The sequence below is a fragment of the Balaenoptera ricei genome, chromosome 6 (assembly GCF_028023285.1).
Source record: "Balaenoptera ricei isolate mBalRic1 chromosome 6, mBalRic1.hap2, whole genome shotgun sequence".
NCBI classification, from domain to species: domain Eukaryota; kingdom Metazoa; phylum Chordata; class Mammalia; order Artiodactyla; family Balaenopteridae; genus Balaenoptera; species Balaenoptera ricei.
In genome coordinates this window covers 16657069-16680081 of record NC_082644.1, presented here as the reverse complement: position 1 = coordinate 16680081, position 23013 = coordinate 16657069, and the positions used below count along the sequence as shown (strand labels likewise).

Genomic DNA, 23013 nt, shown 5'->3' with positions numbered 1-23013 from the left:
CAGTTCCCAGTCTGACTGGGGGCCTCTGTGGGATCTCAGCTAAGGGCAACTCACGTTCACCCGAGTCACCATAAGCAGCTCAGCATCCCTGCTCTATTCCACCCCTCCCCGTCTTTCTTCCAGACACCATGGTGTGCACAGGCTGCTGCTCCTGCCTGGACCACATTGTGACATACCTCTTCAAGCAGCTTTCACGTAGCACCAAGAAGAGGACGACGCCGCTGAACCAGGAGAGCGACCGCTTTCTGCATATCATGCAGCAGCATCCGGAGATGATCCAGCAGGTAAGGAGCATGAGGGGTCGGAGGCAGTGTGGGTGTCCCACGGTGGGAGAACCTCTCTTGTGAGAGAGGAGAGGCCAAGCAAGATGAAGAGTTTGACTAACATCTCACCTGGTTAATGCTGCCAAGGTGAATTTTATACCTTAAAATTGCGGTGGATTTTCAGTTACCTGAGTAATCATTGGATATGGATATAGAAAATCTGAAAAAATCAAATTCTGAATTGTTCTCCGAGTGTCACACTAACCTCCATGCCTTGGGCCTGTCCCATGAGCACTATCCTCCTTCCATGACAGTGACTTTGCTCATCCATTGCTGTAAATGGAGCATGAGTTGGCAGTATCCAGCTGTAACACTTGTACTGCCACTTGCAAAACAGAAACAAGAGTGCAGGACAGGGAATTCCCTGGCGGTCCAGGGGTTAGGAGTCCAAGCTTTAACTGCCAAGGGCGTGGGCTCGTTCCCTGGTTGGAGAACTAAGATCCCCGCAATCCTCATGGCGCAGCCAAAAAAAGATTGTACCACCTTCGCTTTCAATTTAAAAAAAAAAAAAAAGAGTGCAGGACAAAAAGAGATAACTGACTACGTGGAGATCAAACCGTATGTTTACCATTATTTTATTTGTATGCAACATCTTTTCACAAATAAGATTTGCAGGAATATACCGGGTAAAAATACATAAGGAAAAAGAATCAATGGAAGTAGACTTTTAGCCAATAATATTTTAACCAATCTCATCTTTGTCTACATTGTTCTCTAAAGGAGTAGTGAACGTCCCCAAAATGTTATAAAGCTCTCTCTTCTGAGAAAAGATCCTGGGAGCTATAGTGCAAGGTGATTTTGCCTATTATAATCATTTACTTGACCCATCCTATTACCCACAAAACTCAGGGTTAACTGGAAAGGCCCATTTTTAATTGAATTTTCAAACCAATTTAAACAACAAAAAAGGAAATATCTTAGAAACAAAACTTACCTTGTAATAGAGGATTTAAATGAAGCTTCATGAAATACTCGTCTGGTTTACTCTAGGTAGAAAAGGCCTTCAACTTAATAAACACCTCTGTTTGGAATCTGTAATTCTGTCTTGAGTAGCCACACACTAGGTCACTGCCTCAGATTCTGCATTTCCAGATGCTGTCAACGGTGCTGAACATCATCATCTTCGAAGACTGCAGGAACCAGTGGTCTATGTCCCGGCCCCTGCTCGGCTTGATACTACTTAACGAAAAGGTAAGAGGACAGCTCCCTGGTGTCCAGGGCACTGTGAGAGACACTTACAGCAACACCCCACGGTGGTGAAAGAGGGAAAGTGGCCCATTTTCTGAGCATGTCCTATTCATGCTCTGAACAGCATATAATCACTTAACGGTTAGAAGTCAGCACCTGTGGCAGTTCAGACAAAAGGGAAAGGATGAGGAAGTGTGACAAGAAGAGAAGATACCTAGAGATCAGAGCACCTAAGGCCTAAGTTCTAGTTCCAGCTCTGCCGTAAACAGACATAAGTCTAGAGATTCCTATAAAAGAATCTGGATCAGATGACCCTCATAGCATTTACAAATTTAAAATTCTAGATTGTTAAGTAAGATAAAGATGTATTATCCTACAGGTGTTTGCTTGAACTTTAAAAAACACAAGTATCCAATTTTAATAGATATTCCATCTCTTGGAGGAGAACACTCCTTCCACTCTGCAGATGATGGAGGGCTAGTCAGCCTTTCCCCATCTTCTCTCCTTACTGCCCCCCCCCACTTTGCCCTACAGTATTTTTCTGACCTAAGGAACAGTATCGTGAACAGCCAGCCACCAGAGAAGCAGCAGGCTATGCATCTGTGTTTCGAAAACCTGATGGAAGGCATTGAGCGAAATCTTCTAACGAAAAACAGAGACAGGTGAGTGTAGAAGGCTCTGGCAAGAAACCCTAGGCAAGTGTTACTTTTCAAATCACTGAAATGAGGGAGACTCCTTAAAAGTCTTTTAGAGGCCGTCTAAAGCAGTACTGCCCAATAGAAAAGCAAGCCACAAAGTAATTTTAAATTTTCTAGTTGCCACAACTAAAAAGGGTAAAAAGAAACAGACAGCATTCATTTTAATATATTTTATTTAACCCATGTATCCAAAATAATATCATGTCCATGTGTAATCAATATTTTTAAATTGAGAATTTCAAGATTCTTTTTATTGTACTAAGTCTTCAAGATCCTGTGTATTTTACACTTAACAGGGCATCTCAATTCATATGCTACATTTTCATCGGAAATACTTGATTTGTATTTAGATTTCGTAAAACTTACAGTTGCAATTAGATTCCCATACTCAAGTTGTTCCAGACATACTTAGAAGTTGTCCAATAACTGAATTGAACGTCAGGTTTTTCTAAATTGATTTTTAAATTTTCTTTAATTTTAATTAATTTAAAATACGGCATTTTAATTAAGGTGCGATTGGGGAACTGAATTTTAAATTTCTTTTAATTGGATTCAGTTCCTCAGTTGCACTGAGCACAGTTCAAGTAGTCTACAGCCACGTGTGGCTAATGGCTGCCATACTGGACAGCACAGGTCTCTTGGCATTAAGAAATGAGACAGCTTCATCCTCTCCCAGCCCTCACTTCGTGAGGGTTACTTCCCGTCTCTGTCAGTGAGGCTCCTTTTGTGCTGCCATGAACCCAAGGTGATCCTCAGAGCCCCAGATTTGACCAGATCTCGAGGCCTGCCATGAAGTTGTCAAGTAGAAAGGGGTGCAAAACTAGCCCAACTTTCCCTTAAAGTCTTAAGACTGAGATTAACTGACCTTAGAAACAGAACCGATTCATACGTTCTGCCTCTCAGTAGCCACTTGTCTGCTAGAAACGTTTTAGGCAAAGATCTTTCCCTTCCACCCTGCTCCCCCAACCTACATGCATCCTCTCTGTAGGTTCACCCAGAATCTGTCGGCATTCCGTCGAGAAGTCAACGACTCGATGAAGAACTCCACTTACGGCGTGAATAGCAATGATATGATGAGCTGACACCTCCTTGGACTCTACCTGTACAGAGCAGCGTCCCTTTGGTCTGGCCCAGAGGGGCGAACAATTACAATGGAGAGGGCCTGGCTGATCCTGGCCCCCTCCTCCAGGGGTGTGGGGAAAATGGCAAAGGTCAGCTAGCTTCTTCCCCAGGGAATAGGGGTGTGAGTGCACTCACTAGGGGGGCAGGGCGCTGCTGGTTCCTGGGGGATTGGGTGGGAAGGGTGGTGGGAGGAGATAGAGACACAAATGTGTGAGACTCCAGCCCCCTCCTCCTGGGGCCGCCCACGGGGAAAGAACCCCAGTGTCCTGTCACAACCTGCCTTGTATAAACATGTACATTTTTTCATAACATTTTGAACAAGGTTTATATTGACTCAAGTTTAAAAACAAAGTGTGACTGAAAAATTTTTACAGAGTCTAGTGCACCAATGCTGATGTGAGGGGTTATGTATGCGAGTGAGGAAAAAATGTGTATTCTGGTGGCCTGAAGCTTTACTGGACGAGGATGTGTGAACGTGCAGAGATATATTTAGTGACACAGTGTAGAGAGGCAAAAAAAAAAAAGAAAAAAAAAAAGTAAAAATTCCAAATGTATATTTTTTCTTATTACCCTTTCCTTGCCCCCCAAATTATCACTTCCTGTTACTGTATCACCCTTGTTATTAGGAACTCTAAGCCATGCGGAGCACCATCCCTCCCCCTTCTACCTAGATGCTGCCCTAGGTCCCTTGGCCTCTTGCGGTGACAGACAACTCCAGCTAAAAGTGTTTGGTGTTCTTAGCTTCCTCCTCTTTCCCACTTCGCTTATCCCCATCCTCAGACATACGCCTCTTGCTTTTAAAAGCCAGATGTAACTCGATGATTTAGGGTTCTTGGTCTCTGTACAAGTGGAGACCAGAGAGAAGGAATTGAGCCAGTTGCTCTCCTGCTGAGCGATTTGGATGAGGTCACCTGAGGCCCAGTCGTGTGCGGCCAATAACTTTTAGTCTTCCCCAGCCCTTGAGGCAGTGTGTGTGGATGTGTGCGTGTGGATATTTATATATGTACCCTGCACTCGTGAATGTATGAACTGGAGGAAGTTACTACAGCGGAGGGGTTCTTAATAACAAGGTCTGCCTAGCATGAAGTATTTAACATTCTCCCACCCCTTTAAAAATATACATTTTTATAAAATGAAAACCATAATAAATGTTTTGAATATTAAAAAAAATTAACCTACGGAGGAAAATTAATGGAGAAAGCTATTTGCCTTGTACTTTTTCCACAATTGTTGCTGCTAGTTGTACGCATCTCTAGTTCAGCTCTTGCCCATGGGACACTCATCAATTAGGTTTTTTTTTTATTTCTCTCCTCTGCCCCCAGAAACAAGCCTGTTAATTTTTTTTTTCCTTCTCCTCTGGCGACTGTGTGGTGAATCCTTTCTTGCGTGATCAGGTCGCGGATAGACTTGTAAGGGTGTTTGCTGCATACAGTGTAAGCATTGTGACCGCCAATAAACTTCAATGGTTTCTACTGACCTGGTTTCAGCAATCAAGTCTAGTGTGTCTGCAGGGACATGTCTCACTCTGCACTCAGGAAGATGTTTGAAACATGCATTCCTAAAAGCCAATGGGTGACAGGCACCCCTCAACCTTGTGAAATTAGCTTCTCGTTGGACTAAGTCTGACTCAATGTCTTTTAAAAACAGGATTCGTTTAGTTGATATATATCTGTATATAAAAAATATGCTGGGTCCACAGTTATAAAAGTGAAGCCACTTTACGAGCTTCCAGGTGGTAACCAAGAAAGAAGTAATAATTGCAGAAATCCCAGTTTAGTTAATGTTCTGACATATGCTCCTTAATGTGGGCTGGGTTTCACTCATTAGACCCCGACAAGTTCAAGGATAAGTGTTATCCCCTAAAATACCTGGCAGACCTCAAGAGCCAGAACTGTCAAATGAAGAACACTGCCATGAACAGGGACTGTTTCTCATCCCCCATGCTATGTAGTACCTAGGTGTAAAAGAATTTAGTTGCCAGGAACACTGAAAATTATTAAGGTTCTGCGACGCCTACCTGTACCTTAATGCAGAGTTAATGATCACAGATTCTAGAGAGCCACTCTTGTCCACTAGACATACTGCTACCTTTGTCTGCTGTTTCAGTCTCTGGCCCAAAGTTATTTCACAGGCCCAAAAAAAAAAAAAAAAAAAAATGTATTCTAATAGCTTTAAGGCAAATATAATTGATTCATCTTAGCCAAGTCTATCTCTAAACCTAATAGAAAATGGTCAGGCTGCATTAATATGCAGAACACACCAGTCACATGTTCCAGTGACCTGGAATTCTAATTCTGCAGTAAATAAGACAAAAAAATAACTTTCTCACGGGTACTTGAAGAAGAAACCCTCTCCCCCAACTATCCTGAGCTGCTGATTGACCAGCAAAACCCCATACCCCTCCCTTTCCTTCCACAAAAACAATTTCAGAAGAAACTCACCAGAGGTGGTGTCTCCTCAGTGCAGCCCTAAGGACAGTCCAGTCATGACTAACTGCCGTAGGTAAAATCTTCCCCAACCTCATCAAACTTTTTAAACAGTGAAGCTGCTCCTTTCTTAATTGACAGTTATAAGAGGGTTACCCAGAAAACAGCCTTGCTTTCTGATCAGTTATCAGCAATTTCACATGACTCAACCTAGTAAATGTGACTGTATTATGTATGTATGTATATATTGGTTTGCTGGCTCTGCCAACAAATAGGGTTATTTATTCCCACTAAAGTATAAATCAGACAAAGGATGAAGGATCAAATTTTAGGTTTTTAGATTTTAAGAAGCAAGGACTTTCAGCCAAGTATCATTTTTCTAACAACAAATGACAACCTACTAAGAAATAATAGTTTTGTATTCTGCAAACACAAACTTATTCTTCAGAACTTTTTTTCTTCCCCCCAAGTGGAAAAATATTCTAATACCTTATGAAGTTTCAACCAAGTTGAAAAACAGACCACTTTTCAAAATATCCATGGTCATGGGGTAAGATGAATTAACTCTAGAGAGCCAAAACACCTCTCTATATCCTATCTACCACCAGCCAACCCTCCCTCCACCCAAGATTTTTAGCTAGATCTACAAACGTTAAGTTGCCATGTGAAGCTACCCAAGTGCCAAAGCAGAAAAGGAAAGCAAAGATAATTACAGGGAAACTGCAAAAGCCATAACTGATTAACAGGGCCTGGAAAAATGTAAATGACTGTAACTATTTTAAAGTCCTAGTTCTTTAAATATTTTTAAAGTAAACTTGAAAGGATAAAAATGTACTCACCAGCCATAATTAATACAACAACCAATTAGGTGGTAAATAACATCTAAGAGGATTTTTGCCTCTGTAGCTTGTCTCCTGGGCCCATCATATCTATTTTGGGTTTCTTAGATACCCTGGAATTCACTGGTCAGCCACTTTTGTGTATTTCAGGTCAATGGGTCACTAAACAAATCAGCTGCCAGACAGTGCGACATCAAATGATCAGAATGGAGGATGAAATCAAGCTTGGAATATTATGCCCCCTTCCTCAGAAAACCCTATGGTTCTCAGAACTGCCTGACTGGTGCTGTCTGTTCATTCATCAGCATCCACTATAAGACAGATATCTTTTTGAGGGTCAGCAACAGAAAAGAAAACTAAACAGAAAAGCAAAAAACATCATTTGCAAGGCAAATTCATTGCCACTCTTCTGTGTAAGATCCCTCAACAGTACAAACTGATTCCAAAACAGTATAGTGAACAATACTTATACAAGCACCGTACACAGTTATACTTTAAATTCTGCTTGACAATCATGAAGACAGACAACTCATAATAAATGTTAAGCATAACAGCATCGCCTGTATGGCCCAAACCATCCCATTATTGGGTTACAAAAGAATGAAGAGTGACAAGTGGGGAATCTCCTAACCCCGGCTATTGGATAACAAATTAAGCAAGTCCATGCATATCTGGATTCAAGGTCTGGAGGACAACCAAACCCAGGATAAACACTGATTAACTGGACAATGGATTTGGCCTTATGTAAAGCTCGGAGGGGCCACTCTTCAGCGTCTGATAGTAGTGAAAGGGTGGGCAAAGGTAAGAGCAGTACCTTCGAAGTCAGAACCCACACCATATCTCCTCAGCTCTAGAAGACTGAGGACACTGCAGTGAAAGTAAAGCCTCCTCAAGGCTGAATTAGTTCACCTGGAAAATTAGTGGAAATGAAACTACTTTTCAGTTGAAGTATGTAACAGGCCATCATCATTTCTATTTACCAGGAAACCAGTTCCCCACCCTTTAACACCTTGCAGTCTGGGACATGTCACAAAGCAAACAAGTCATAACCTACCAGCCAAGTTGGGTGCAGGAGAACGCTTCCACCCAACTAGGCCGCTGCCACTGCCATCTCTTCCTCCACCTCCTACCTCGTGCCTTTAACCCCGTCTGCAGGGCCCTCTCCTCTCGGTCTAAACTTTCTTGCCCGTTGCTCACCTTTTCAAACCCAAAGTAGAGTCCCACTTCCTCTGTGAAGTCTCCCCCTACTGTCCCTAAGTCTCACGGGTTTATCTGAGTTATTGCTAACCCCACTCCCTCCTCCTCGTCCCAGCAACCAAAACGTGCTTCTTAGGAGCCGGGGCCACACGGAGAAGATCATAATGAATGAAAGGATGTGTATCTGGGGCGTGGGAGAGTCTACAGAAGATGGGAAGTGGGAGTTGGAGAGTAACCGCACCTTCATTTGGGTGAAGCCCCTGCAGAGCGAGCCCCGGGCTGCCTGCGTTGAGCGGGTTAAATTCACATCGTTACCACAGGCCTCTACCAAAAGGAAAAGAGCAGAAGCCCCTGACACCAGCCGCACGCCCTGCGAAGGAAAGAGAAAGAACTCACCCCCAACCCGGCACAACTTCCCAACAAGCCCCCGCGCCCCGGAGGTGGTTCGCGGCGTTCCTTCCGTCCCCGCCGCGCCTGCGCACACAGGCCCTCGCCCCAGGCGCGTCCTCTCCGTGTCGACGCTCACCCCACTTCCGCCGCTGTGCGCAGGCGCAGTCATAACTCCTTCCCGCGCCGGCCGGCTGTGGGGGCAGCTGAAAGGGAGGCTGGTGTCCTCTGTGGTTGCCGGGGCGTTCTTCTTGGGCAAGGCCAGAGTTGGGCCGTGTGCCCGGTGGGGGTATCCACGGTGATAGTCACAGAGGCACTGTTCAAGGACTTGATCCCTGGATGGGAAGAACTCAGGGGAGTGGGCAAACAAGCTGAAAAGGTTGATCATTGCGCGCTCTGTTTGCTCTGGGATAACTGAGGAGCCACCAAGAGGAGCGTTAACGCAGGAACGAGCTAATGGGAAGAAGACAGGGAAGAATACTCAAGCAGCGCAAAAACCCTGAGGCATGAAACATCTTGTACCTTTTTAAGAGCTGCAAAAACAGCATGACCGGAGGGAGAGTGCAGTCCTCTACGTGTCTGGATGAAGGGTGGGGCACAGGAGGTTGGGATTTGATCCTAAAAGCCAGTAAGTTTGAAAGCAGCCTAGTGACCAATCTTTAACTCACCAACTAGTGAGTAATAAAGATTTCAACCAAGACGAGGGCTGTGGAGAGAGAGCTGGGAAATACTGGGGTCGAGGGGTGGAATCAACAGGACTTTGGGAGGGTACAGGAAAGTGGATTGTAGTATGATTCAATTGTAGTATGCTTCTGCTTTTTCAAGCAGAGCACCTGGAATTCAACAAAAAATCAGAAAATAGAAGAGGGAACACTCCCAATCTTTTTATGAAACAAGCACTCCCTGATACCAAAATCAAAGACATTATAGAAGAAAAAAAAAAAAACTTCAGGCTGATATCCTCATGAACCTGAATGCAAAAATACTTAACAAAATATAAACAAATCAAATCCAGAAATATATTTAAAAAAGCATAATACATCATGACCAAGTGGGATTGGTCCTAGAAATGCCAGGTTGGTTTAAAACATTCAAAAAATCAGTAACTGTAATTCACCATATAAACAAAGGCGAAAAAGCTGGTCCTTTCAATAGATAAAGAAAAAGCATATGGCAAAATTCAATACTCATTCATGATAAAAAATTCTCAGCAAACTAGGATTAGAAAGAAACATTCTTAAAAAGGCATCCATGAAAAACCTACCACCAACAACATACTTAAAGGTGAAAGACTGAATGTTTCCCCTAAGATGGAAAACAAGGAAAGGATGCCCACTGTTACCACTTCTATTCAACATTGTACCTGAGGTCCTAACTAGAGCAAATAGGCACAAAAATAAATAAATATACAAATAAAAGGCACACAGATCAAAAAGGAAGAAGTAAAACTGTCTTTATTCACAGATGTCATGATTTGGGGTACAAAAAAGCTACTGGAACTAATAAATGAATTTAGCAAAATCAGAATACAAGGTCAGTATATGAAAACCAACTGTATTTCTATATACTAAAAGTAAACTACTAGGACATGAAATTTTGAAGTATATACTATTTGCTATAGCATCTGAAAACATGAAATACATAGGAATAAATTTAACAAGAGATGTGCTGGATCTGAACACTAAAATCTGTGAAACATCGCTGAGAAAATTAAAGATCTAAATAAATGAAGAGATTACAACGTGTTCATGCATTGGATGTCTCAAAATCGGGATGACAATTCTCCCCAAATTGAACTATGCATGCAACAGGATGCCAATAAAAATCCCAGAAGGCTTTTTCTTTTTCTTTTTTCTTTTTTTTAGAAACTGGAACAAGCTGATTCCAAAATTTATATGAAAATGCAAAGAATCTGGAAGAGCCAAAACAGTCTTGAAATAGAAGAACACAGTTGGAGGACTCAACTACCTGATTTCAAGATTTACTATAATGGTACAGTAGTCAAGACAGTGTGGTATCAGCACTAGGGTAGACAGACCAATGTAACAGAATAAAATCCAGAAATAGACCAACATATATGGTTAATTGATTTTTGAAATGCCAAGGTAGTTCAATAGAGAAAGAATAGTCTTTTCCAAAAATGGTGCTAGAGGAATTAGATAACCACTTAGGAGGAAAAAAAGGAACCTCGACCCTTACCAAACACTATGCACAAAAATTAACTTCAAATGGATCACAGTTGTAAAAGTAAAAGCTAAAACTACAAGGCTTCTAGAAGGAAACAGGAAAATTTTTAATGGGTTAAGCAAAGATTTCTTAAAATACCAAAAGCATAAGGCATAAAAGAAATATTTGACTTCATCAAATTTTTAAATTTCTGCTCTCCAAATGATACCATTTTTTTAAATGAAAAGACAAGCCATAGACGGGAGTGAAAAATCTTTGGAATACGTATACTTGACACAGAACAGGCATCCAAATATATATAAAGAACCACAATTCAATAAGAATAACTCAATTTTAAAATGAACAAAATATTTGAACAGGTATTTTTGCAAAAGAAGATACACAAATGACCAATAAACATTTGAAAAAATACTCAACATCATTTGTCATCAAAAAAAGATAAATAAAAACCACATGTCACTATATACATCCACTAGAATGGCTAAAATTAAGAAGACTGACAATGCCAAGTGCTGACAAAGATGTAGAGCAACTGGAATTTTCATACATTTCTGGCAGAAGTGCAAACTGGTACAGGAATTTTTAAAATAGTTTTACAGTTTCACATAAAGTTTAATGCACACCAAATGATCCAGCAATTCCACTCCTAGGTATTTATCCTAGAAAAACTAAAACATATATCCATGCAAAGACTTGCTCTCAAATGTTCATAGGATTTTTATTCATAATAGTCCACAACTGGAAACTACCCAAATGTCCATCAACAGGTGTTATCAGTCAGGGATGTAGCACAAGGAATTGGCTAATGCAATCATGAGAGGTGGCTAGGCAAGTATGAGATCGGTAGGACAGGTTGTCAGGAAGAGCAGGCTGGAAGCTCTCTGGCAGGAGCTGAAGCTGCAGACGACACAAAACATCTTCAGGGAAACTTCAGTTCTGCTCTTAAGGCCTTTCAACTGATTGAATCAGACCCACCCATGGTATTGAAGGTAATCTTTACATAAAGGCAACTTATTGTAGATGTTAATCACATCTACAAAATACCTTCAATAGCAACTGCCAAATAGCAGGTGTCAGCCACACCCTCAGTTTGATTGAATAACTGGGTGCAATAGCCTAGCCAAGCTGACACATAAAACTGACTAGCAGGTATCTGGATATACAAGTTGTGGAGTACTACTCAACAATAAACAGAAACTACTGATACAACAACAATATGGATAAATAAATCTCAAACACATTCTGCTCAGCAAAAGAGGGCAGACCAAAAGACCCTGTATGATTCTACTTATATGAACTTCTAGAACAGTCTGTACTAATCTACAGTGTCAGAAAACAGGTAAGTGTCTGATGCCAAGTAGACAGTAAGGGGAGGATATTGACTGCAAAGGGAAACGAGAAAATTTGGGGGAGTAACAGAAATTGTAACTTGGCTGTGGTGATGGCCACATGGTGTATACATCTGTCAAAATTCGAATTATACACTTTAAAGTGGTACATTTTTTTATATGAATTATTGCTCAATAAAGTTGGTATTTTAAAAAGGGAAAAAAAAAAAAAAAAAAAAACTGATTCCTGCACAGCAGAAGCTCCAATCAGGGTTGCAGAAAGATAAATCCAGTTCCTCCAGCACCATTTTTGGAAAAGACTATCCTTTCCCTTGACACCTTTGTTGAAAATCAGTGAACCTTATATGCAGGTGAGAAGTTTCCAGGATGGGAATGATGGATACGAATGCAATGAGAGAGATTCCTGGTTATTTCTGTCTCCCAAACAGAGGTGTTACTTGAGGGCGGTGGTCAGCTGAAAACCTTCCTCCTCTTCACTACCCCCCACCCAAACAAACATTTAAGGGCATCACTGTGCTGTGTGAACTGCTGTTTGTGAAATGACTGGCCCTCGTAAGGTCGCTCGCAGTGCCCCGTGGTGTATTCCACCCCTTCCTAGCCTTGGGAGAAGTCATCCTTCTGGAAACAGGGCTCTTCCTCTCCGAGGACCACAGCCCTGAGGGTCAGGCCCTCTGGGCCTGGGAAAAGGCCCGCACTTAGAGGGTAGGGAAAGGACACGAAGAAAGAAGAAAGGCAATGAGCACGAAAGGCCGACAAGGCTGCGCTTCCTACCTGGTAGCAAAGCTTCTCCACGCTGGGTGCTGGGCGGGCCCCGGCAGCAGGCCTCAGTCAGTCCCTATTGGTCAGGACCGTGGTTCTCACGGTGCGGTCCTGCAGCAGCGTCCACCTCACCTGGGCACCTGTTGTTAGAAGTGCTAATTCTCTGGGTCCCACCCAGACCTCCCCCGTGGGAAACGATGGAGGTGGGTGAGGCCTAGCGCTTTGTGTTTTAACAAGCTCTCCAGGTGCTTCTGAGGAGCGAAGAGGAGGAAAGAGTGGAAGAACGGAATGGGGCTGATGAGACACCTCCCGTTGCCCCTTCCCAGGCTTCATAACCGCCCGCTGTGGGCGGCCGGCCCTCAGGTGAGGCCGGGATGAGGCCGGAGGGAGGAAGCCCAAGAGGGAAGCGGTCCGATGAGGAGCCTATGGCGTGAGCCTCGCCCGCGGAGTAGGGACGGTGAGGTGGAGGAGGGGTTGCGAGAGGGCCGGGCCCCGGGGCCGAGTGGACGTGAGACCGGGCACCGAGCCGCCTTCCCCGCGGCTGCCCGGCGCTGCACCCCCGGGGTGCTGGGAGGGCCGGCGGGGCAGCCGGGCCCCTCGCTCACCTCTCCCGCTCTGGGCGATCTAAGCACCGTCCTTTGGCGGAGCGCTCCGCCTGGGTGTCCCCAGCTCGGGTGTGGGCTGCCTTGTCGGCCGGGGGTTGTAACGCGCCCTTCCTCGCAGCTGCTCGGCCCCCGCCCCGCATCATGAATCTCAGCCGCACTAGCAGCACCTCCGAAAAGGCGACACTGGCCTTGCTCTGGGGTGAGTGAGGCTCCAGGCTGTTCTCGGAGCACCCGGGGGGGCTGGGGGTGCGTCACCGGGGTGGGGGGCGGTTAGGGCTGGAGGGAGACAGGCGCGCCTCCCTGGAGCCTGCCCGCCGCACGCCACGCCACGCCTTCCGCCCTCCGTCTCCCTTCGCAGGGTGTGAGCTGAGCCAGGAGAAGCCGACTTGGACCTTCAGACCCCAGAAGGTGGGGAAGCAGGACTGCACGCTGTTGCTTAGTACGGTGGGTACCCCCCAGCCCCAAGGAGGGGAGGAAGGACGGAGCAGGGAGGGACTTGGACAGCCACAGAGGAGCAGGTGGGATTGGCCGGTGCCCGCAGCTGGAACAGGGCTTGCCTCCTCCGCCCTCTGGGTGAGGAGGAGCCCTGCTCGTTTTCCACCCCTCTCAGATTTGCCTGGGGGAGAAAGCCAAAGAGGAGATGAACCTCGTGGAGATCCTGCCCCCAGCAAGCCAGGACGACAGAAAGAGGAAGCCCATCACCCTGGCCTCTCTTCGGGCCTCCGTCCTCCCCATGGTGAGCCTTTCCCTGCGGGCTTAGGACACCCTGGCTCCAGCCCTAGGAGGCCCTGCTCAGGCCTCACCCGCTGCGTGGGGACGGACCCAAAGGTGGGGTACAGGCTCCCGCAGAAGTACAGCCAGTGCTAGAGAGGCATATAGCCCAGGACTAAAAGCTTGGACCCAGGAGGCAGGGAGCCCCGTTTCCATCCTAGTCCACAATTTTTTTTTTGGTGGGCGGGGGGTGGGGGGCGGCGGGAGGCGGCGGGGGCCGGCTGAGTCCTAACCACTGGACCACCAGGGAACTCCCTCCTAGTCCACTGTTTACTAGCCGTGTGACTTTGGGCAAGGTAAATAACCTCTCTCCAAATCACATTTTTCAACTGTTTACTGCTGGTGACCAGACAGTGTTGATGATTTACATACTGCTTGTGTATCCAGATTGTGTATCCAGAAAGTCTCACTCTAATAATTTACTTTGAGTTTTCTATGCAGATCTTCTTTGTGAGCAATGGCAGTCTTTGTGTTGTTTTTTTTTTCTTTTAAATCCAGGTACACTGGCTAGGACCTCCAGTATAACACTGGATAAAATGATAATGGTAGATGTCCTCGTTTCATTCCTGATTTATTTATTTATTTATTTATTTTTGGCTGCGTTGGGTCTTCGTTGCTGTGCGCAGGCTTTCTCTAGTTGCGGCGAGCGGGGGCTACTCTTCGTTGCAGTGTGCAGGCTTCTCATTGCGGTGGCTTCTCTCATTGTGGAGCACGGGCTCTAGGCATGTGGGCTTCAGTAGTTGTGGCACATGGGCTCAGTAGTTGTGGCTCGCGGGCTGTAGAACACAGGCTCAGTAGTTGTGGCTCATGGGCTTAGTTGCTCCGCGGCATGTGGGATCTTCCCAGACCAGGGCTTGAACCCATGTCCCCAGCATTGGCAGGTGGATTCTTAACAACTGCGCCACCAGGGAAGTCCTGAACATAAGTTTTTATTTCTCTTGAGCGTATACCTGGAAGTGCAATTGCTGGGTCATATGGTAGCTTCATATATATAACATTTTGAGGAGCTGCCACATTGTTTTCCAAAGCGGTCACACCATTTTACAATCTCACCAGCAATGTTTGGGTATTCCAGTTTCTCCACATCCTCACCAACACTTGTTTTTGTCTTTGGTTTTGATTAGTCATCTTAGTGGGTATGAAGTGGTAGCTCACTGTGGTTTTGATTTGCGTTTCCCTAATGACTAATGATGTTGAGCATCTCTTCATGTGCTTATTGGCTATTTGTGTATCTTTTTTGGAGAATCTTCTTTCTTTTTGTTTTTTCTTTTTTGGCTGCGTGGTTTGCAGGATCTTAGTTCTCTGACCAGGGATTGAACCCGCACCCTTGGCAGTGAAAGCATGGAGTCCTAACCACGGGACTGCCAGGGAATTCGTGGAGAATTTTCTATTCAAATCTTTATTCATTTTGTAAAACTGTGTTTGAGTTTAATGTATTTTAATATTTGTCTTTTTACTATTGACTTGTATGAGTTCTTTATTTTACATACAAGCCTCTTATCAGCTTATTTGCAAATAGATACTCCCCTTTCGCTGGGTTGTCTTTTTACTTTCTTGATGATATCATTTGCAGCATAAAGTTTTCTGTTTTGATGTAGTCCAGTTTATATGTGTTTTCTTTTGTTGCTTGTGCTTCTGGTGTTGAATCTTAGAAACAATTGCCTAACACAAGGTCATGCAGATGTACTCCTGTGTTTTCTTCTACGTGTTTTAAAGTTTTAGTTCTTATATATAAGTCTATGAGCCATTTTCAGTTAATTTTTGTATATGGGATAAGGTACAGAAATGCTATTTTAAATTTTTATTTTATCATTATTCAGTACTAGTATATAGTTATATAATTGGTTTTTGTATTATCTAACCTTGCTAAATTTGCATATTAGTCCTAGCAGCTTTCCGTTGATTCCACAGAATTCGCTATGTATTTATTCATGTCATCTGTGAATAAAGTCAGTTTAACATCTTAATTTTCTATCTGTATGTCCTGCGTTTCTTTTTCTTGTCTTACTTCACTGACTAGGACATCAAGTACAATGTTGAGTAAAAGTTGTAAGAGCAGGACTATCCTTGCCTTTTACCAGAGGGAAAGTATTTAGTCTTTTACCATTGAGACAGATGAAGGATTTTTGTAGATGTCCTATATTAAGTTTGAGGATGTTCCCTTCTATTCCTAGTTTGCTGAGATATTTTATCATGAGTGGGTGTTGAATTTTGTCAAAGAATTCTTTTCTGCGTATAGTGAGGTGATTTTTTTCTCCGTTATTTTGTTATGCGGCAAATTACACTCATTGATTTTTTTCAAATTTTAAACCCACTGTGCATTCTTGGGATAAGCCCCATTCGATCATAATGCATTATCTTTTTATATATTGCTGGATTCCATTTGCTACTATTTTATTAAGGATATTTTTGTCTATGTTATGAGCAATATTGGTCTATGGTTTTCTTGTCATGTTTTTGTCTGATTTTAGCATAAGGTGATGCTGGGCCTCATAAAATGAAAAGGAAGATGTTCTCTTCTATTTTCTGGAAGAATTCATGTAAATTTGTTTTGTTTTGTTTTTTTCTTAAATGTTTTGGTAGAATTCACCTGTGAAGCAATCTGGTTAACTACAAGTTAAATTTATTTAATGGATATAAGACTATTTGGTTTATTTTGTTTAGAGAGCTTTTGTTTGTGTTTTTTAAGGAATTTTTCTGCTTCATCTAAATTGTCAACTTTTCTGGCATAAAGTTGTTCATATTATTTCCTAATCCTTTTCTGTATTATCTGTATTAAAGTTTGCTCTTTTGTTCCTGATGTTGGTAATTTGTGTCTTCTCTCCTTTTTACCTGGTCCAGTCTGGCTAGAGGTTTAACGGTTGTACCAATCTTTCTCAAGAACCAGGTTTTGGTTTCATCAGTCTTTCTCTATTGTTTTTCCACTTTTGTATTTAATTGAGCTGTTCTTTATTCCTCTCTTCTGTTTAGTTTGGTTTTAATCTGATATTTTTTCTAGTTTCTTAAGGCATAATCTTACATTATTGATTTTTTAGACCTTTTTCAGATATAAGCATTTCCTGCTGTGATTTCCTTCTAAGCATCTTTCTATCTTCATCCCACAAATTTTGATAAGTACTATATTCATTTTCATTCAGTTCAAATTATTTTCTGGTTTTATTCTTCAGTCCCTGGGGTACTTAGAAGTATGTTTGCTTTTTAATTTCCAAATAGAGATTTTCTAATTCTTTCTTTAGTTGATTTCTATTTTAATTTCATTATGGTCTGAAAATATGCTTTATATGATTTCAGTCTAAACAGCGTTGTGACTTGTTTTATGGCCCATAATATGTTCTATCTTGGTGACTATTTCATTCACACTTGAAGAATGTGTGTTCTCCCATGGTTGGGTGTATTGCTCTATAAATGTCAATTGTATCAAGTTGGTTGATGGTTTTGTTCGAGTCTTCTATATCCTTACTCATTTTCTGTCCACTTGATCTATTAGTTACTGAAAGAGGAACGCTGAAGACCTCAACAATAATTGTGTCTTTGTCTATTTCTCTTTTTAATTATCAGTTTTTGCCCCATGTATTTTAAAACTCTTTTATGAGGTGCATCTTAATAAATCCTGTGTTTCTAGGATTGTTATATCCTTTTGGTTAATTGATCCCTTTATCATTATGAAATGCTCCTCTTTATCCCTGATAAATATTCTGAAGTCTACTTGGAATATAGTCAATCTAGCTCTCTCTTCTTTTTTTTTTTTTAATTTATTTATTTTTGGCTGTGTTGGGTCTTTGGTGCTGTGCTCAGGCTTTCTCTAGTTGCGGCAAGCAGGGGCTACTCTTCATTGCAGTGCATGGGCTCCTCATTGCGGTGGCTTCTCTTGTTGTGGAGCATGGGCTCTAGGCGCACAGGCTTCAGTAGTTGCAGCACACAGCCTCAGTAATTGTGGCTCACAGGCTCTAGAGTGCAGGCTCAGTAGTTGTGGCACACGGGCTTAGTTGCTCCACGGCTTGTGGGATCTTCCCAGACCAGGGGTCAAGCCTGTGTCCCCTGCATTGGCAGGCAGATTCTTAACCACTGTGCAACCAGGGAAGTCCTGTCTGGTAATTTTTGAGTGGATGTTAGACATGAATTTTACTATTTGGATGCTGGATATTTTTACAGTTTTATAAGTATTCTTGAATTTTGTTCTGGGATGCAGTGAAGTTACTTAAATACCATTTGATCCTTTTGTGTCTTGTTTTTAAGCAAGACACAAATCCCTTTGTTAGGGATTTAAGCTGAATTTAGTCTAATTTTGCCCCACTACGGTAGCAAGACCTTTCTTAGTATTCCAATAGATGCCCCATAAATTATGAGATTTTCCACTCTGTGAGCTCCAGACACCTTTAGGATGATTCTTTCTCCAGGCTCAGGTAGTTTCTTTGCATGGATGTTCTGATTACTACTTGACTGAATACTCAAGGGGGCCTTCTACAGATCTCTGGAGTGCTGTCTTTGCAGCTTTTTCCTCTCTTGTGAACTCTAGGTGCCTTGGCTTCCCTGGGTTCCAGTTCTATTTCCTAAACTCAGAGAGACCACTAGGCTTTGTCTGGGTTCCCCCTCCCTGCACTGTCCAGGAAGTAAGCTTGGGCAACCATAGGGCTCATCTCATCTCTGTCCCATCTCTCAGAGATCACTGTTCTTCCTTGACTGGTATCCAGTGTCTTGAGAGCTGTTGTTTCCTACACAGGCATACCTGGTTTTATGGTACTTCACAGATATTGCGGGGGTTTTGTTTGTTTGTTCATTTGTTTTTGTTTTTTACAAATGAAGGTTTGTAGCAGCCCTGCATTGTCAGATGATGAATAGCATTTTTAGCAATAAAGTATTTTTAAATTAAGGCATGTACATTTTTTAGACATAATGCTGTTGTACACTTAATAGAGTACAGTATAGTGTAATTATATGCACTAGGAAACCAAAAATTTCATGTGACTCACTTTATTGTGATAATCGCTTTATTGCAGTAGTCTGGAGCTAAGCCTGCAATATCATTGAGGTATGCCTGTATTATAGTTTTTTAGTTGTGTCAAGCTGGAGAGTAAATTCAGTCCCTGTTACTTACTTGGCCTGAACCAAACATCTCCTGAGTCAATTATGATCATTTATATTTTTCTAGATATTGTTCATGCTATTTGCTAATAATATTTTTCATCATGACTATATCTGTTATTATATTCCTCTTTTTAAAATTCCCAGTAGTGTTTATCATCTTTCCTTTTTTCCCTTCACTTCAATCACTGGATATTAGTCTTTTTCTTTTTTTCAAAGAAAAAGCTTTTGATTTTGTTGATGTTTTCTATTGTTTCCTTATTTTTTATTTTATTAATTTCTCTGGTTATCTGATTTTCTGCTTTCTTTGTTCCTTTTTCTTACTTCCTAAGTTAGATATTTAGCCCATTCATTTTCTAGCTTATTTTTTCCAAGTAAGTTCTATTTATTTATTTTGAATACTACACATTTCCCTCTGAAGATGTTTTTAACTGCATCCCTTAATTTGTGATTTGTGGTATTTTCACTTTATCTTATTTTAAATATTTTCTAATTTCCATTATGATTTCTTATTTGATGAATGAGTTACTTCGAATTTTTTAATTCCCAAAGGTATGGGTGGGTTGAGTCATCACCCTTTTTCTTAGTGTAATTGCAACAGAAAATATGGTGTGTGTGTGTGTGTGTGTGTGTGTATATATGTATATGTGTGTATGTATGTATGTGTATGTGTATATATATATATATATACCATATCAATTCTTTGGTATTTGTTGAGACTCAATTTGTGGCTTACTACATGGTAGTATTATAGGATTCTATGTGTGTCCATTAAATCAAGTGTATTAATTGTGTTCAAACCTATATATTTTTTGTCTCCTGATGTATCAATTAACAAAAGAAATCTGTTAAAATTTCCTGTTATGATTGTGGATCTTCAGCATCTTCTTATAATTTTGTTTACTTTATATATGTTTATTTTTTAATTGAAAATTGTTTTAGATAATTGTAGATTCATATGCAGCTGTAAGAAATAATACTGAGAGATCCCTGTATGTTTTGCCCAGTTTTCTCCAATGGTAACATTTTGCAAAACTGTAATATAATATCAAAACCAGGATATTGACATTGATACAATGCAGGGATCTGTTTATACAATTTTATCACCTAAGTTCCTATATCCACCACCACAGCCAAGATACTGAACAGTTCCAACACCCCAGGGATCCCTCATGTTGCCCTTTTATAACCACACTCACCTCCCTCCTGCTCCCTCACCTCCCCCTAACCCCTGGCAACCACCAATCTGTCCTCCATTTCTAAAATTTGGTCATTGAAATAGAATCAGACATATGTAACTTTTTTGGAACTGGCTTTTTTTCCTCAGCATAATTCCCTGGAGATTCATTCATTTTACTGCTGACTGGTATTCTGTGGTATAGTTGTACCACAGTTCAACAGTTCATCTGTGGAAAAACTGGGCTGATTCCCATCTGGGGCTCTTACAAATAAAGCTGCTATGAACATTTGTGTACAGGTTTGTGCGTAAGCTAAGTTTTCATTTCTCCTGGGATAAATGTCCAGGAGTGCAATTGCTGGGCCATATGGGGGTGGTTACACATTTAGTTTCTTAAACTGCCAGACTGTTCTCTAAAGTGGCTGTACCATTTTGCATTTCTATCAGCAATGCATAAGTGATCAAGTTTCTTTGCGTCCTCATCGACATTTCATGTTGTCACTATCTCTTATTTTAGCCATTCTAATGTGTGTGTAGTGATGTCTCATTGTGCTTTTAGTTTGCATTTTCCTGATGGCTAATGATGTTGAACATCTTTTCATGTGGTTTTTGCCATATGTATGTTCAGTTAAATGTTCATGTCTTTTGCTCATTTTCTAATTGGATTGTTTGTTACTGTTGAATTTTGCTAATTTTTTATATATTCTAGACGCTAGTCCTTTGTCAAATATATGGCTTGCAAATATTTTCTCCCCAGTTTATAACTTGTCTTTTCATCCTCTTCACGTGAGCTTTTACGGAACAAAAGTTTTTAATTTTGATGAGGTCCATTGTATTCTTCCTTTTATGACTTTTGATGTTAAGTCTGAGAACACATTGCCTAGTCTGAGATCATGAGGGTTTTCTATGTTTTTTGTCCAAAAGTCTTATAGTTTTATGTTTTACACTTAAGTCTATGATCCATTTTGAGTTCACTGTTGTATAAGCTATGAGGTTTAGGTGAAGGTTCATTTCTTTGCCTATGGACATCCAATTGCTCCAGCTCCATTTGTTGAAAAAGCTCCATTTAATTGAGTTTGCACCTTTGTCAAAAATCAGTTGCACGTATTTGTGTGTGCCTGTTTCTAGGTCTTCTGTTCTGTTGATCTATGTGTCTATCCCTCTAATATCACACTGTCTTGATTACTGTGGCTATAGTTTTATGTATGTTCAGATTGTGTCGTTGATGCATATAATTTACATGCATGTGTTTAGCTTTCTTGTAAAATTTTTACTTTCCTTGTATAATTGTAAATATCTTCCTTGTCTAATTTTTTTCATTATGTGGTGACCTTCTTTATCCCTAAAATACTTATTGAATTAAAGCCTATATCATCTGATATTAATTTGTTTCCCAGATGTCCCTCAATCTCCATTATTTCTTTATTCTTTAGTAATGGAATTCATGACTTTTAACTGGTCACAAGGCTACTGAGAATAAAAACTATATTCCCTCTAAGTTTGGCATAACCATGAAGTTCTGGCCAGTGCGATGTAAGCAGAAGTGGGATCTACAACATCTGCAAAGTGTCCTTAAAGAGAGATCATGTGACCACTTTTTTGCCCCTTCCTGGAGTGTAGATGTGATGACTAGAACAAGAGCAGCCATCCTGGGCGAGGTGGGAGCCGTATATTGAGAATGGTAGAGCAACACGGTGCAAAGAGCCTGGATCCCTGGTGATTGAGGAGTGGTATACCCACAGCTTATGTGTGGACTCAGTTTATGTGACAAAGAAGTGAGCTTCTACCTGTGTAAGCCACTGTTACGGAGTTTTCTGTCACTTATTACCAAACCTAATCCTAACAAACACTACTAGCTTCATTTTTTAGGGACTTTATTTTTTAAGAGCAGTTTTAGGTTTACAGTAAAATCAAGAGGAAGGTACAGAGATTTCCCATATACCACCTACCCCTACACATACATAGCCTCTCCCATTATCAACATCACTCACTAGATAGTACAACTAGCTTCATTTTCATTTTAGTCATGTGTGGCTGCCATAACAGAGACCCAACTACAGGGGCTTAAGATTTATTTCTGTCTTGCATAGAAGAAGTCCAGAGATGGGCAGTCCAGAGCTGATGAGATGGCTCCATTGTCACCAAAGACCAAGTCTCCTCGTACCTTTCTCCTGTCTTTAATGCAGAGCTGCCATCCTCAAGATCACCTTACAGTCCAGGAAGGCTGCTGCAGCTCCAGCCCTCACTTCTACAATTAATGTAATAGGAAAGAAGCAGCAAGGGAAGACCACAGGGACTTCTCTTAGTTCTCTGTCCACCTTTTAAGGAGTCTTCCCACAAGTACCACCTTCCAAATTCTGCTTACAGCTCATTGATCCAGAAATTAGTAACATAGTCACAACTGCAAAGGAAACTGAGGAATGCATTTTATGGCTGGGTACAGTATTTCAGTAATATCAGGGTGCTGTTATTACGGAAGGAAAGAATGGCTATTGGATAAGCAACTGGAAGCCTCTGCTGCACCTGGTATGTATATTTCCATCTCTTCACTCCAGCATTTCTCTGTCCTTACAAGGTTTCTTAGAAGCAGTATGTAGCTAGACCTTGTTTTAATCTATCCAGCCAGTATAGTCTGTTTATATTGATTGTGACTTGCTAATATACTTGGATTTACTTGTAGCATGTACTTTGTGCTTCTATTTTCCTTGCCTTTAAAATTTTTTGGTTTCTTTTTTCTAGTTTTCCTGTCCATTATTAGATTGATTAAAGTTTCTTTTCCCCTTTTCTCTTCTGCTGGTTTAGAAGCTATAGAATCTCATTCTAATCTTTATTTGTTCTCCTTAATTTTTTAACAATCATGCATGATCAAAGTTGAAAATTAATGTTTTCTTCCTCCCAAACCA

General features: G+C 41.6%; 2 protein-coding genes and 1 long non-coding RNA gene across 6 annotated transcripts in view; 2 read left to right on the top strand and 1 right to left on the bottom strand.

Annotated features, from left to right (window-relative positions):
* The window catches only part of XPO7 (exportin 7), an 88542-nt gene extending 83735 nt beyond the window's left edge, over positions 1–4807 (top strand). Inside the window, exons 25-28 of the mRNA XM_059926968.1 lie at positions 124–284; positions 1416–1514; positions 2046–2173; positions 3198–4807. Coding sequence (XP_059782951.1) covers positions 124–284; positions 1416–1514; positions 2046–2173; positions 3198–3291 — 482 coding nt within the window. The 3' untranslated portion in view covers positions 3292–4807. The remainder of the gene's footprint in view (positions 1–123; positions 285–1415; positions 1515–2045; positions 2174–3197) is intronic.
* A 6015-nt stretch (positions 4808–10822) lies between these two features.
* Positions 10823–13515, bottom strand: LOC132368231 (uncharacterized). The gene is made up of 3 exons (XR_009503987.1): positions 13081–13515; positions 12488–12615; positions 10823–11264 (listed from the first exon to the last, which is right to left on the bottom strand). It is a non-coding gene; the product is annotated as an uncharacterized LOC132368231 (long non-coding RNA).
* The window catches only part of NPM2 (nucleophosmin/nucleoplasmin 2), a 15895-nt gene continuing 5505 nt past the window's right edge, over positions 12624–23013 (top strand). The window contains exons 1-5 of one of the 4 annotated variants that reach the window (XM_059926961.1): positions 12656–12678; positions 12802–12932; positions 13199–13279; positions 13439–13524; positions 13691–13816. In XM_059926961.1, coding sequence (XP_059782944.1) covers positions 12890–12932; positions 13199–13279; positions 13439–13524; positions 13691–13816 — 336 coding nt within the window. In that variant the 5' untranslated portion in view covers positions 12656–12678; positions 12802–12889. Of the gene's footprint in view, positions 12933–13198; positions 13280–13438; positions 13525–13690; positions 13817–23013 lie in introns of all 4 variants that reach the window. The other 3 variants (XM_059926962.1, XM_059926963.1, XM_059926964.1) reach the window with 3 other exon arrangements.